At 54.5% G+C, this 15724-nt stretch overlaps 1 protein-coding gene across 7 annotated transcripts in view; it reads left to right on the top strand.

The window, feature by feature from the left end:
- Positions 1-2476: 2476 nt before the first annotated feature.
- Positions 2477-15724, top strand: part of DRG2 (developmentally regulated GTP binding protein 2) — a 28230-nt gene continuing 14982 nt past the window's right edge. For 2 of the 7 annotated variants that reach the window (XM_070226615.1, XM_070226614.1), the window contains exons 1-6: positions 2593-3277; positions 6647-6807; positions 12511-12600; positions 13228-13288; positions 14899-14989; positions 15627-15699. In XM_070226615.1, coding sequence (XP_070082716.1) covers positions 3214-3277; positions 6647-6807; positions 12511-12600; positions 13228-13288; positions 14899-14989; positions 15627-15699 — 540 coding nt within the window. In that variant the 5' untranslated portion in view covers positions 2593-3213. Of the gene's footprint in view, positions 3278-6646; positions 6808-10501; positions 12152-12288; positions 12432-12510; positions 12601-13227; positions 13289-14898; positions 14990-15626; positions 15700-15724 lie in introns of those variants that run through there. The other 5 variants (XM_023653645.2, XM_023653647.2, XM_023653644.2 and 2 more) reach the window with 5 other exon arrangements.

Raw genomic sequence — 15724 nt, 5'->3', positions numbered from 1 at the left:
TCTGTACTCATTAAACACTGACTCCTCCCCTCCCCCCCTGGTAACCTCTAATCTGCTTTCTGTCTCTATGAATTTGACGATTCTGGGTATCTCATATAAGTGGAATCATACAGTATTTGTCCTTTTGTGACTGGCTAGTTTCACTTAATACCCCGTGTTGTTCATCTGCTCGTCTGTCTGTGGACAGCTGTGTGTATCGACCCCGCGTTGTTCATCCGCTCGTCTGTCTGTGGACAGCTGTGTGTATCGACCCCGCGTTGTTCATCCGCTCGTCTGTCTGTGGACAGCTGTGTGTATCGACCCCGCGTTGTTCATCCGCTCGTCTGTCTGTGGACAGCTGTGTGTATCGACCACGTGTTGTTCATCCGCTCGTCTGTCTGTGGACAGCTGTGTGTATCGACCCCGCGTTGTTCATCCGCTCGTCTGTCTGTGGACAGCTGTGTGTATCGACCCCGCGTTGTTCATCCGCTCGTCTGTCTGTGGACAGCTGTGTGTATCGACCCCGCGTTGTTCATCCGCTCGTCTGTCTGTGGACAGCTGTGTGTATCGACCCCGCGTTGTTCATCCGCTCGTCTGTCTGTGGACAGCTGTGTGCATAGACCCCATGTTGTTCATCCGCTCACTTGTCTGTGGACAGTTGGGTTGCTCCCACCTTTTGGCTACTGTGAATAATGCTATGAACACGGGTGTGCAAATACCTCTTCAAGACCCTACTTTCAGTTCCTTTGGATATCTATCCAGAAGTGGAATTGCCACATCATATGGTAATTCTATTTTTAATTTTTTGAGGAACCTCCGTACTCCCTTCCATGGTGGCTGCACCATTTTCCATCCCCATCAGCAGTGCGCGAGGTTCCAATTTCTCCACATCCTCACCAACGCTTGTTCTTTTCTGGGTTATTTGTTTGTTTTTATAATAGCCATCCTAATGTGTGTGATGTGGTATCTCATTGTGGTTTTGATTTGCATTTCCATAATGACTAGTGATGTGGAGCATCTCTTCATGTGCTTGTTGTCCACTTGTAACATCTTCTTTGGAGAAATGTCTATTCAAGTCCTTCATACATTTTTAAATTTGGGTTGTTTGTTTTCTTGTTGTCGTCTTGTGGAACTTCTTTATAGATTTGGGATATTAACCCCTTATTAGATATATGATTTGCAAATATTTTCTCCATTCCATGGGTTGCGTTTTCACTCTGCAGATAGTATCTTTGGATGCACAAATCAAGTATTTTTACAGTTCCAGTATCAGCCTCTCCAGAAGTTTGTAAATTCTACCTGAAAGTATCCTTGGGCAAAATGAACAAGCAAGGTTCACAGTTGGTTTCTCGGGTCTGGGTTTGGAGGACCCAGACTTCCCAAGCAGGAGAGCTGACTGCCTAGAGAGCATTGATGCGTGGGTTGTCTCCTTTGACCCTTGAAGTAGGCAGGAGTCTTATGTTATTTACAAACAAATGGAGGCCCACGGGATTGCGACTGGAGCAGACACAACAGCAGAGATGCCAGGACTCTTGGAAGGTGAGTCATATTTCAGAACATTTCTGTTTCCCCAAATGTAAACTGGAAGGGAACACACCTCCGTGGGCACAAGTGTGGTGGTAAATGAAGCCAAGGGAGCCACAAAGGAGAAATGACGTAACGGTGGCTCTGGTATTGAAGGAGAACTTCGGAGCAAGCAAACGATGTGCCAGGTGCTCAACACTGACTTCATTTTCATAGCGACCATATTATTCCCATTTTTAGGATGTAGAAACAGGTTCAGAAAGGTTAAGAAATTTAACCAAGCGCACACAGTTATGAACCTCAGATTTGAACACAAATAGTGTAATTTCAAAGGATCTGCTCCTCACCCACAACTTTTTATTAAAAACATACAGAGGGGCCGGGTGGTTGAATTTGTGTGCTCCACTCCAGTGGCCCAGGGTTTCTCTGGTTCGACTCCTGGATGCGAGCCCGGCACCATTCATCAGGCCATGGTGAGGTGGCGTCCCACATAGCAGAGCCAGAAGGACCTACAGCTAGAAGGTGCAACTATGTACTGGGGGGCTTTGGGGGGCAGAAGAAGAAAAAAAAGACGATGACTGGCAACAGATGTTGGCTGAGGAGCCAATCTTTAAATAAATAAATAACACCATACAGAAAAGTTGAAAGAACAATTCAGTACCCACCCACATACCATCCCCCAGGTCCAACAGCTGTTAACACATCCCACATTTGCTGCAGCAGGCTGTCTCTAAAGGTATACACATTTCCAACTGCTCGAAAGTAAGATGCAGACCTCATAACCTTTCACCCCTGTTAGGGACCGAACGTTTGTGTACCCCCCAATCCTTACGGTGAAGCCCTAACCCCTAACATGACGGTGTTTGGAGATGGGCCTGTGGGAGGTTATCAGGGTCAGACAGGGTGCGGAGAGGGCAGTTCTCGCAGGGCGATCAGCGCCCTCCCAGGAAGAGACACCACCGAGCCCCCCGCTGCCCTGGCCCGCCCCCCGCGCCCCCGGCCCCCCCGCTCCCAGCTCCCCCGCTGCCCCGGCCCCCCGCCCCCAGCTCCCAGCTCCCCCGCTCCCCCTGCCGGCACACGCCACGCAAAGGCCCGGAGGCCAAGCAAGCAGCGCCGCCCGCCGGCAGTAACGGGGTCTCCGGGACCCAGCCGCGCCGGCGCCCCCATCTTGGGCCTCCAGCCTCCGGAGCTGGGAGCAAATTGAACGCCGCTGCCTCGGGGCGGCCGCGCAGCCCGAGACAAGCCCCGAACGCCGCGCGCCGGCTACCGTCACCCCAAGGAAATCCGACCAGCTTTCGCCCAGCGTCCAGCACGGCCCACACGTTACACCCCTTTTCACCCGGAACACCCCCAGGGAGCACTGTGAGGCGCCCGGGCCACCCGACTCGTAAAAGCGCCCCTCTCCAGGTCTGCCCGAGGTGTGCTCGTGCGCGCAGGGCAGGAGTCCCGGCGGGAGACGCCCGGGACCCCCTCCGTTTTCCGCGCCGGGCGGCCCAGCCCGGCCCGGCTCGTTCTGGCGGCCTCCGCGCCCGCCGGCCCAGGGTGCGGAACCAATAGTGTCTGGCACTCCGCTCGACGTCGCCCGCCCGGACTCTGAATCCCGGAGCGCCGAGCGCCAGAGGACGCTGTTCTCCGTGGGCTTCCGCCGCCGCCAAGCCCGAGTTCGCGGTGCCGCCGCGCTCTGTCGGTGCGCCCAGTTCGGCCGCCGCCATGGGGATCCTGGAGAAGATCTCTGAGATCGAGAAGGAGATCGCTCGGACGCAGAAGAACAAGGGTGAGGGCCGGCCCGGCGGGGCTCAGTTCTGCGGTGGAGCGGGAGCCGCGGAGCGGGGCCGGAGCGGTGACCAGGCGGCCCAGCGCGCCCGCGGCAGGCGGTGCCGGACGGGCCCCAGGCCCCACGGCCCGGTCTGATTGCGGGCGGCCCCTGAGGGATCTGGCCAGGCCAGGTGACCGAGTAGAGAGGCCAGCTCACAGCTAGCGTCTGACCCGCAGCGAGGCAGGGTCGGGCTTCGAACCCGGCCTCCTGGCGGCCGGGCTGGGGCGTTGGTGCGCCCCCCTTTTGTGCTGAGAAGTCCGGCGGGAGACCTCTCCCAGGTGCAGCCTCACCCAGCAGCCCGGAGCCCGCAGGTGGCGCGCAGGCAGTCGGGACTCTGGAGGCTGGCGGACTGGGCTTTGAACCCTGGCTCCACCGCTCCCTGCTGTGAAAGCTGGGAAAGTCACTTCGCCCCTTGAAGCCTCAGTGTCCTCATCTGCAAATGAGAAGAAGAATCCCCTGTCCCATCTCAGCTCACAGCTAAGTTAAACTAGGTAGTGTTTGCAAAGAACTTGGCACATGGTGAGCACTCAGTGCAGAAAGCAAAGCCCCAGTGTAAACAGCACATAAGGAAGCAGTGAATCCGGACTTCAGATGGTGAGGGCTAGAGGAGCTCAGAGAAGGGCCTGGAGGAGAGGAGGCTTCCTGGAGGAACTGGGACTTGAGCTGGTTGAGGGGAGGGTATTCCAGCTGAGGGGCGCTGCTGGGGCAAAGGCAGGGGAGTCGAGGTGAGCATAGTGCGTTCGTGGGACAGTGAGAACAGTCTAGATCAGGAGGAATACTGGGAGATGCACTTGGCCAAGGTGGGTGAGACCCAGCGTCTGGCCAGTCCTGCCGTAGGCTTGCAGGAGCCAGGACCTCGAGGTGGCTGGTCTCAGTGTCTGTCCTCCCTTGAGTCCATCTAGTTCTGAAGGCTGAGGAGTTGGGGGACTTCTTCCCTTCATTCATTCTGTAAACCTTCACTGAGCTCACACTTTGTGCTAGGTGCTGTGGTTAAAGCAGCGAACACAGCAGGCACGTCCCTGCCCTCATGGACTGACCTTCCAGTGGACGGTTTGTAAACTAGTAACCAAGTAAACAAGATAATTTCAGCCAGTGATAAATGCTGTGAAGACAAAGCAAGGTGATATAGTAAGAGTATCAGGGGTGAGGGCTGGGCCTACCAAGGTGCAGTGATCAGAGAAGGCCACTGTGAGATGGGGACATTTGAGCTGAGACCAGAATGAGAAGAAGGAACCAGCTGTGCAAGGATCTGGTGGAAGACTGTTCCTGGTAGAGGAAACAGCTGGTGCAAAGGCCCTGAGGCAGGAACAAACTTGGCTTGTTCAGGAATTTGAAGGTCTGGGGCTGGAGTGCAGTGATGGGAAAGGAGAGGGCCAGTCACGTAGGGCCTTGTAGGTCATGGAAAACAGTCTGAGTTGTGTTGTAAGGACAGTGGGAGCTAGTGGAGGGTGTTAAGCAGGGGAGAGACATTGTCTGATTTTTGTTTTAAAAGTTTCCTCTGGCTGCCCTGTGGAGTATCATCTACAGGGCTCAAGAAAAGTAGCAGGGAGGTCAGAGATGCTGCCACTTTGGCAGTGTCAGAGGAGGTGACGTAAAGGTGATTAAAGGATGACGGCGGTCCTTCCCCTCAGAGCCGCCCAGCCTCTTGGGAGGTGACAGGAAGGCCCGTGTGAATCTGACCATTGCTGAACCGCTTCTGGACCATTTCTCACTGCCGTCAGCTTGCTCATTCACTCGGTAAAACCTTCTCTGAGCACCTGCCCTCTGCTGTGCCCCTGGAAGCTGGGGATCCTGCCCTACTGGAGTGAGGAAGTGAAGAAGTTTCAGATAGTGATAAGAACCGTGAAGACAACAAACAAGATCACGAGGCCGAGAGGGGCCCGGGAGGGTGGGGCTGCTGTACACAATAACAGTGACCCACGTTTTTGGGTGCTTACTGTGTGCTGGTCGTTGTTCTTAGTGCTTTCTTTAAGCCTTACAGAAATCGAAGGAAGTAGTTATTACTGTTAACATCCCTGTTTTGCAGGTTAAGGTCAAGAAGATTAACTTTTCCAAAGTGAAGTGGCCAGTAATGGCAGGGTGGGGTTCCAACACAGGCTCTTACCCTGCATGATGTGGCCCTCCAAGGCGGGCAAGGGGGGCCTCTGAAGAGGCGATGTTCGAGCTGAGCCTCAAATGTTGAGAAGGAGCCAGTTCTGGGAAGATAAGGTTGAAACGGAGGCAACAGCAAGTGTAAAGGTCCTGAGGCAAGAATGGGGTCAGCATGTTCTGAAGAAACAAAAAGAAAGCCACAGTGGCTGAGATGTAGTGAATAAAAGGGAGAGTGGTGGGAGATGTTGGAGAAGTAGCCAGGGATCAGGTGACCTGGTCATAACCGCCTGTTATAGCGAAGGTTTTGTAACACCCCCTTTTCTGTCCTGAAATGCAGCTCCCCATCAACAGTGTAACTTTTTACACACAATTCAGAAAAAATCAGCATAATACCCTAATGCTCATATAAAGGAAGAGAAAAAGGGGAGTAACTTATAATTGAAATAGTGTGTGTTCCAATGTGTAACGCGGGGGCACAGCCAAGGTGTAACGAAGGTGCAGTGCGAGGTGGGAGGCCTGCGCTCTGGGCAGAGGCCCTGGGCACGTGGCAGCCGCAGTGCAGACTGATACAGGGGCGTTGTGTTGGTGACTCAGGTACCCTACAAGAGTCGTCACTGTTGGCAGCTGGGATCCCAAGATGGTAAGCACGTCTAGGTAAAGTTTCAAACGAAACGTGTTATAGTCTTTCCTTCACACACACGCTAGTTGCATTCCTGGAAATTTCAGTGTTTATTGACACTGCAAAAAATGCCCTGTGTTTACATGTGAAACAGAGCTGGGCTCTAGGCCCAGGTGATCCTAACCCAGGCCATCCCTCTGTGGATGTCCGGGATGTGAGGAGTCACGTGGGATGCGTGAGCCGCGCTGACTCACGCCTTGTAGGGCAGCTGGCTTCCCTGGACCCTGCTTGGTGAGTGCCAGTGAGGACTTCACCATCACAGTGACAACAGAAAGCACCCCTGAAGCCCCGGGGAGCGGCACTGCCTCTGCTGGGAGCTTCTGACTTGGGGTCATGAGGTCTTAGTAAGGAGACTAGCTTTTATTCTAAATGAAGTCAGAAGCCAAACGGGCATTTTAAGCAGGGAAGTGGTTTTTTCTTTCCTGGTCTCCTTGACAACGATTGCTGTCTGGTTCTGGTGTTCCGCGCCAGCATTTGGTTATGTGGAGAGGCCTGCCTGACCCACGGGGCTTGGGTACCCTGGACACTTACCTTCTGTCTTGCTTTATGTCCTTTAGCCACCGAGTATCACCTGGGCCTGCTGAAAGCAAAACTTGCCAAGTACCGGGCCCAGCTGTTGGAACCGTCCAAATCGGCCTCGTCCAAAGGGGAGGGCTTCGATGTCATGAAGTCGGGCGACGCCCGCGTGGCGCTGATTGGATTTCCCTCTGTGGGTAAGGTCAGTGATGGTCAGTGTGGGCCTTGAGGAAGGCAGGTCGTCTCCTCTCAAACATGACACTGTGCCTCCTCTCACTGCCTTTCTGAATTAGCTTCAGGGACTGAGAAGACCTGCCTCTCTAGGATCAGGGCCTACCCCTTTGTTTTCCTGACTTAGCGAACGTCGTTTCCTCTCGTCAGAAGCGGCTCCACTCGGTCTCTGACTCATCCCTCGGGCACACACCTTTGCTGGAGGCACAGCAGGGAACAGGACAGTTCTGAGCCTGCCCACACAGAACCTCCATTCTTGGGGCAGGAGAGACATAAGCAAGTGGAGTAAAAGATGAGGTGTCTCGGGGCGAGGACTGCTCCGGATGGTGTGCGGGTTGAGGGCTGTGGTCTTGCCATTTTATGTTGTAGGTTCAGGAACGCTGCTCTGGTGAGCAGATATTTGAGCAGAGGCCTGAAGGAAGTGTGGGAGTTTGCAGAGCCCTCCGGAGAGAACATTCTAGGCAGAGGGAATGGCGAGTGCAAAGGCCCATAAGTGGGAGCTGACTTGGTGTGTTCACGGGGGCCCAGGGCACGTGGGTCTGACTGAGTGGCAGGAAGGGCAGTAGGAGATGGGGTAGGGAGAGTGGGTGGCCTCGTGGGCTGCCATACAACTTTGGCTTTGAGTGAAGAATGAAGTGGGAGCCACTACAGTTTTCTAGAAGGTTTCTTCTGTAAGCTTAATTTAGTGTAAAATCCATGTTTAATTTTTATGTGAGGAGTTAAGATAAATATCATTGCAGAGTTTTGAGCAGCAAAGGGACTGAACTGACTGGCTTTTTTTTTGTAATATACTTTACATTTTAGAATAGTCTTGGATTTACAGAAAAATTACAAAGATGGTAGAGAGAGTTCCCATGTACCCACCTCTGGTTTCCTCTACTGTTACATCTTGTACTGGGAGAATGTACTTGTTGCCACTAATGAGTCAATAGAGACCTGTTATCATTAACTAAAGTCCATACTTTATTCAAATTTCCTTAGTTTTCCCCTATTGTCGTTTTTCAGTCCCAGAATCCCACCCAGGATCCCACATAACTTTCAGTTGTCATGTCTCCTTAGGCTCCTCTAGACCTTTTCTTGGGCTTGCTTTGATTTGAGGACTGACACTTTTGAGAAGTGCCTGTAGGCGTTTTGCAGAACACCCCCCAACTGGGATTTGTCTGATGTTTTTCTCATCGCTAGACTGGGTTGTGGACTTTTGGGAGGAAGAGACAGAGATGAAGCGACGTTTTTGTCACCTATCAAGGTTACATGCTCTCAACAGGACTCGTCCCTGTTGACGTTGACCTTGAACGCAGGGCTGAGGTCGTGTTCCTCAGGTTTCTGCACTGTAAAGTCCCTGTTCTCCTCCCGTCCGTGCTGTCCTCTTAGGAGGGAAGTCGCTGTGGGCAGCTCACGCTTGAGGAGTGGGGAGTTAGCTCCAGCCCCTCGCGGAGGGAGCAGCCGCACACGTTATTCAGGGTGTTCTGCACGAGGGATTTGTCTCTTCTCTCCCATTTGTTCTAGTCATTTACTTCTGTCAGTGTGGACTCCCAGGAGTTTATTTTGTACTTTGGGTTCTAAACGCATGCTGTGTTACTTTGTTACTCAGGTTGTTGTAGCTCTGGGGCTATTTCAGATGGCTTCTTTGACATGCTCCTGTTGTGTTTGTAGCGCTTCCTTACTTTCTGATACTGCATGCTTTAGCCTCGGCTTGTATATTCCTTGCCCCAGCCCTGGAATTGGCTGTTTCCCCGAGGAGCTCTGTTCTTTGTATTGGAGAATGGTATGTAGAGACCAAGATCCTGGGTGCTGACAGGCTGTGTCGCAGAGCCCCTCTGGCTGCCGTGGGAGGAGAGGCTGAGGCAAGGGTGGGGGCGGCAGGCCAGTGAAGAGGCTGCTTGGATAGAGGCCGAGTAAGCAACAGCCAGGAGGCTTCGACCAGGTGCCGGAGGAGTAGCCTTTAAATCAATTCAGCTAAAAATGTGTCTGCCCCGTTACTCTGGGCCGCACGTGGGGGAGGTCGGCACCAGCCCCGTTTGTGGAGTGCTGGCTGCGGGCAGGGAGGATGCTCTGTGCCGTCCGTGCTTCCTTCCCTTTGTTCTCTCCTCTGCCTGTGGAACGGGGATGGGGTTGGTCTGCTCCCTGACTCCCTTCACACACGCGCACACAATGAAACTGGGATCATATCTGCACTTGCCACTGGCATTTTCATTTCACCGTGGATATCTGTCATGTTCACACGTCAGAGTTCCCTCGTCTCTAAGGGCTGCCTGGAAACCGACGCTGTGGTCCTATGTCATTACCGACAGTCCGTTCCTTCCCTCCCCTGCTGATGGTAGCTCAGTAGTCCCCAGACTTTTGTCTGACCTCTCAGGGCTGCGGTGACTGTCCTGTGCTGGGACCTTTGTCCCCTGGAGCTGGGGTTTCTGGAAGAAGCACTCCTGGAAGGGAGCATGGTAGTTCCCGGGTTTGTGGGTTTTAAAAATGGCCATCAGCACTGCTGGTTGCCCTCCACAGAAGCTCTGGCTGAGTCCATTTGGGGACAGTTAGGAACGTCTCCTGGTGCCTGGTCACGCACCCCCATGTGGTGCTGTGTCAGAGCGGGGCTGTGTGCTGGGGCAGGCGCAGATTGCAGTCAGACTAGTCTCTGCTTCGAGATCTGCAGGGTTCCTTCTTGATGGCATTTAAGTGCTTCTTAATCTTTGGAAACACTCACCCCAGTTGGATTTTGTTCCCAGTACCCAGCTGTATGCTTTTCTCCTTGTCCTCCCTTGGGGTGGGCGCAGGAAATACCAGGTCACTTTCGTTATCCTCTGAGCCAGGTGGACTGAGGAAGGGAAGTCGCTGTGGAGGAAGGTTACAGAACACACTGGAAACCTGTCACTGAGCCCCTGTAGCTCCTGCTCCTCCAGGCCGCTTGCAGTCCCTCCAGCCTGTCCCTTTCACCCTTCCATAGAACGTGAGCACCCCCTTTACCTGAGGTTTCCTGACCTGAGCTCAAACACCTTTAGTCACGGGGTGCTCATGACTCCCCAGCTCCACAAAAGCTGGACACAGAGTGGCTCACGGGCCTCCTGCTTCAGCCCCTCAGGAGGAGCTGCCACCCCCACTGCAGGAGCCCCTTCAGCTGAAGAGGGCTGGGACTGCCCCCAAGCGTGCCCTCTGCTGGCTGACCCCCTCACAGTCTTCAGTCCTGGCGTGGTGTCCAGATCCCTCTCTGCCTTTTTGGTCCTTTCTCATTTTTCCCAATTTTGTATAATAAAAATTTCCAAACCTGCAGAAGAGGTGGAAGAATGAGTATGATACACCCCCTGTCGAGATGCATTGATTACTGGCATTTTGCCGTATTGCACTCTCTCTTTATATTTGCGTGTATGTGTGTAGGGGTTTGTTTTTGTTTTGACTGAACCATTTGAGAATAAATTGCAGACGTCATGCTTCATCACCCTTTACCCCTAAATATTTAAGCGTATATCTCCGAAGAATAAGGACATTTTCCTACTTAGCCGCAAACTGTAATATCACACCAAATAAAATGAACAGCAATCCAGTCATCCTCTAGAGCCTGGGCCGTATTCTGATTTCAGCAGTTACCCCAAAAGGACTTTTGCAGCTGGTCTGTCCAAACTAGGGTCCATTCTGGGACCATGTATGGCCCCTGTGTGTTGTCTGTTTTAATCTAGACCTTTGTCAAGACCCTGGCTCTCTGAGAGACCAGAGCAGTCATCCTACAGAAGGCCCGTGCTCTGGAGTCGTCTGCTTGCTTCCTGGTGGGTGCTTTGGCTTGTTCGTCTGTTCGTTGTACTTCCTGTGAGCCAAAAGTCAGATGGAGGGCCAGGTCTGTGTTGGCCGGGTTCCATGTTGGAGGTGGTGCGTACCTCATTTTCCACCATGCCAGAACCCCTGATAGCTGGTTTCATTTCCAGAACCCCTGGGTTGAAGGGAAGAACGCTCTGTACCCTCTTCGTATGGTTACCTTACCCGACCCCCTAGCGACCAGAAAGCCACCTGTAGGGAGTTACTGTGGTGGCTCACTGAACTCAGGCCCTGTCAGTGTCCTTTTAGTGACTTTGACACCAGTGATTGTGCCTGCCGGCGGTTCTTATTAGTGGTTGTAAAATGTCAATTTTCTAGTTCTCTTGTTCCTTCCTCACTTATCAGCTGACATTCCTCTGTCGAGTAGCACTTCTCTCATCACTGTGGGCTGTTTGGTTACCCTGAAAGAGTTGCATCTGGAAAGGCAGGACACATGCTTGTGTGTTGCCCTGAAATGACCAAGCAAGGTGGTGGGTTCAGAGCTGCCCGCGGGTGACAGGTGAGTATTTTCAGGCTTTAACTCTTCCGGTGTTATTATGAACTCATTAGTTTTGGCCTTTTCTTTTGATTTTACTTTCCAGCCTGCCAAGGGCTTTTTTCCCCAGGTGAAAAGCCCAGGCTGGGAGAAGCTGCTCTAGTTACCAAGGGCTGTGCTCCTGGGGTCTGGACCCTGTGGCCAGATCCCACCACCCTTTTGGGAGTCTGTGCTCTCCGACCGTGGGAAGGCCCAGGCCTCTGTCCTGCAGAGGCCAGACAGCATCAGGGTGTCCTCCGGGTTGGCTTCTAGTAACTGTTGCTCAGTGTCTTGGCAGCCGTTACCCTGGGGGCCCTGCGTCCACCCCACCAGGTTTCATCCTCCCTCAAGATGCCAGGAGCTCCCCAGGGCAGAGGGTCTCGACTTGAGGCCTCTGTGTCCTTCGCATGCCCATTCTGGGTTTCAGAGGCCTGAGGGGGTGTGAGTGAGACGTGCCCCCAGCCTTCCTGCTTGCCACTGAGGGGGCAGGGTCCGGGTGGCACTGGCCCCTTGCCACTGCATCTCAGACTTCCTGTTCCAGGTGCCCTGCTGACTAGGATGGGGGTAGGAGGCCAGGGCTGGGTTTCTTTCCCTCCTGGCGCTGCCCACTGCTTTGCTGGCCTCTGGGCCCCAGTGTCCATCACTGTGGTCTTGCTGTGCTCTAGGTGTGGTGCACCACATCCCGTAGCATCTCCTTGAACCCCCATGCGGCCCTGTGAGGTAGGGACCGGGTGGATGGCCAGTCTACATCTGAGGACTCTGAAGTCAGAGGATGAAGTTTCTTGCCCACGGTGCCCCAGCAGAGGCAGGATCCAAGGCAGGGTCTCTCTAACTCCCGGCCAGGTCACAGCCCCATTCCCACAGGGAACTCTGATGCAAGTGTTCGCATCCAGATCCTTCCTGGCTCACCTCTCTGTTCCTTGGCAGCACATTCTTCCACATCTGGCTCCGTCTCAGACTGTAAGGTCGATACCTCCTTGCACATCTCCTTACCCCTCCCTGGGTGAGCAGCAACTTCCAGTGCCATGGGGCTATCTCTGGGGCCCAGGAGGGTCTGGAGGGTGTGTGGAGCTAGGGGAGGGCCCCTGATTTACTTGGGGAACCCACTTAGAAACCAGGTTCCTGTGTCCACCGAGACAGGCCTTGAGGCCTCCAAGGAACAGAGGGGCCTTCTGCTGCCTGAACCCCCCAGGCGTGGCCAGAGGTGCCTTTTCCAGCTATTCTCTTCACACCCATCCAAATTACCAAGCCAAGTGGGGGAGACCTCTCTGCTGCCTGCACCGGTAGGCTCCCAGCCTGTGGGGAACCTCCGAAGGGGCTGGGACTGGACTTCTCACTGCAACGACCATCTGTTTCTCCTAGTCCACCTTCTTGAGTCTGATGACCTCCACAGCCAGCGAAGCTGCGTCCTATGAGTTCACAACCCTGACATGTATCCCTGGGGTCATTGAAGTGAGTTGGTGTTTACTGGGTCCAGGGGGAGGGGTGTGAGCTTGTGTCTGTGATTGTGTGTGTGTATGTTGTCTTTGGGTGTCCCTTGTGGGGAAGGCTCTAAACTGAGCTGCTTGGCCCTCAAGCACTGGCACCTCTCGGGGTTCTGGCTGCTGGGACCCCAGGATGCCTGGGCTGTCCTGGAATCCTGACTGGTTCTGCAAGGCAGGCCAGCGTACGGCAGCTCTCCCTGGTGTCCCTTCATGCACTTCTGCCCCACACCACCCCACCTCGGGTTATTCATTGCTGGTTGTCTGGATCCTTCCTTTTCCCGTGAGGCTTCGGCGCCCGTGGCGGCTGGGGTCCTGTGGCCTTGAGCCTCTCACAGTGAAGTGATTCATCTGGGAAGAGCTGTCACCATCAGTGATGCGCGTGTGGGGTTGTAAAAGCTCAAGAGCTCCCCCAGGTGGCTCTCAGCCCGCAGGCTGTGCCGGGCTGGCGCAGTGACAAGGCTTAGGCTTGACCCTGGAGGCTCACCCTGGGCTTCCCACTGCCCCTGAACCACAGGCTGTTGTAGGTGTCCTGGGTTTAGGCAGGCCCTTCCCAGCACTGACCCAGCCTCACTCTACCTTCTGTTCTGCTTCCTAGTACAAAGGAGCCAACATCCAGCTCCTGGACCTTCCTGGAATCATTGAAGGCGCAGCACAAGGTGGGAGGCGGGAGCAGGTGGGGGAGACAGGGTGGAGCTCAGCGCCCAGGCGCCCTCTTCCACAGGGTCTTGGGCGTACTGGCCTCACTGTTAAAATTGGGTGTGGCTACGGAGGGTTGCTGGCTAGGGGTAGGCTTACAGCCCCTCACACTGCTCAGTGCTCTGTGCTTAAGGGACTCTGGCCTCCTATGTTCCTGGGAGGCCCCATCTCGAATCTGAGGAAACTGAGACCCAGTGAGGTGAAATGACTTGCCAAAGGTCACACGGCTCACCAGACAGGTTTGAATTCCCACATCCGCTCTATGTGCTCCACCATGCCACTGAGCAGACTCCTGAGAGGAATGGATACTTGTTAGCTGGCCAGCTCAGACCACACTGCTGGTCCTAGAGCCGTGTCCTTTGTTGTTTTGTCTTTGAGATGGGAGCATGCCTGTGGCTTCTGGTGGCAGGTGGCCGCCTGCAGCATTTGCAGAGACGGTTACCAGCTGATGGTTATCCAGCACTTGTAAGTGCCGCGCTGGTGCTGACCGTTATCTCGCTTACTCCTCAGATAGCCCTGTGACTTAGGAAGTGTCATTATTTCCTTTTCATAGCCAGGAGGGACCTTGGGGACAGAAAGATAAAGAGTCTGCCCCACACGACTATCCACCTGCAAGTGCTGGAGCTGAGGCTGGAGCCTGCCTCTCTGGTTCCACAGCCCTGCCCTGCTGGCCTCCTCCCTAGGAGTCTCTGCCATCTCTCCTCTGTGCCCTCCCATGCCCCACTACCTCATCAGGGTGAGGTCCTGCTGCTTAAATAGGGATGGGGGGAATGGTAATGGTCCTCAGGAACCTGCTGTCCCAGTCAGCACCATAGGGCCTGGAGGTGGTCTGGCCCCTGCTGGGGAAATACACTGGTGAGAATCAGGGGCAGCTGGCCCAGGGAGATCACTTGGTCCAACCCCTTGATTCTCAGAAGGGGAGGCAGGTCACGGTTGGAACCCACAGTGTTTAGATCTGGTGCTGTGACCTCAGTCAGAACTTTCTGCGTGACCTTGGCAAGGTACCTGACTTCTCTGGTCATCTGATAATAACAGGGTCTGATCTTCGTGTGGCAGTTCCTAAAGCACCTCCTCCTGTGTTGTCTCATGTGATCCTTTCTGTAGCCCCAGGTGGGTGGATGCTATCACCCCATTTTCCAGAAAGGGGAGACAAGTTCAGATCCTGGTACCATGCTAGCTTTGTGATCTTGGGCAAGTGACTGAGTAGCTCTAAGCCAAGCCTCAGTTTTCTCGTCTGTAAAATGGACATGATAACACCGATGATACAGGATACTTCTGAGGATTAAGTGAGGCAGTGTTCACGAAGCACTTAGCAGGGGCCTGCTGCACAGCAGGGGCAGGGGGAGGAAGGAACTCCTCCTAAGCTGGTGATGTCGGAGTTCCTTCTAAAACAAGTCTCCACGAGTGAAACAGCATGTGGATTAAAGAAAAATGCCAAGGAAATCACAGCCCAGGGGATGGCACATAGCAGGTCTGTAAAGGGCAGGAGTCTGGGGCGCTGTAGACTGGGTAGGCGCCACATGGGTCTTGTCTGTGTCACTGTGTAACCATATCCCTTCCCCCTGTCCAGGGAAAGGCCGTGGCCGGCAGGTGATTGCTGTGGCACGCACAGCTGATGTTGTCATCATGATGCTGGACGCCACCAAGGGAGAGGTGCAGAGGTCCGCAGAGTGGGACAGGGGCAAGCTGGCATGTCTGGGGAGGCCCCTCAGTGCGGCAGCAGGACACTGGCTCCAGCTGATGTCTCTGAGCTCGTGGTGGACAGTCCAAGGGGCCTTGGCCCTCTCGCATGTGGGAGTAGTGGCGGGACTGTCTAAAGGCTAAACGCAGTGTAGTCAGCTGGAACATGCTCCCAAGGGGCTTGCGTCCAGCTCAGAGGTGTCTGGAGGCTGGGGACTGTGGTGTGCCATGCCAGCTGAAGCCTGTCCTGGATGCTCCTTGACAGCACAGGCTATGCCGGCTCCGGCCCCTGCCTGCAGAGGCCTAGGTGCCCCAGTCACTGCCCAGAACCTGCCAGGAGCCCAGCCTCAAGCAACCAAAGCCTTGTTCCTTCCTTGGCCTGCTGGCTGATTGGCACATCGACCACAGACCCAGCCAGTCCCCCGTTAGATTGGGCACAGGGTCCAGAGGCTCTGTCTCATCAGCCTTGGCTTGTTGAGAAGGAATGTTCTGGGTTCCTGGTGGATGGGAGGGGAGGACGTTGGTCTCTGTTTGGGTGGGCAGGGGCTTCCTGTGTAATGCAGAAGCTGCACAGCCTGCCTCTGGGCATCTCTGAAGCCTTGTGGGGGCTCTGCCCAGGTCTCTGCTGGAGAAGGAGCTGGAGTCGGTTGGCATCCGCCTCAACAAGCACAAGCCCAACATCTACTTCAAGGTGAGGCCCCTCACTGAGCAGGTTT

The sequence above is a fragment of the Equus caballus genome, chromosome 11, assembly GCF_041296265.1.
Source record: "Equus caballus isolate H_3958 breed thoroughbred chromosome 11, TB-T2T, whole genome shotgun sequence".
In the NCBI taxonomy this organism is placed as follows: domain Eukaryota; kingdom Metazoa; phylum Chordata; class Mammalia; order Perissodactyla; family Equidae; genus Equus; species Equus caballus.
This window is presented reverse-complemented; position numbering and strand designations above follow the sequence as displayed.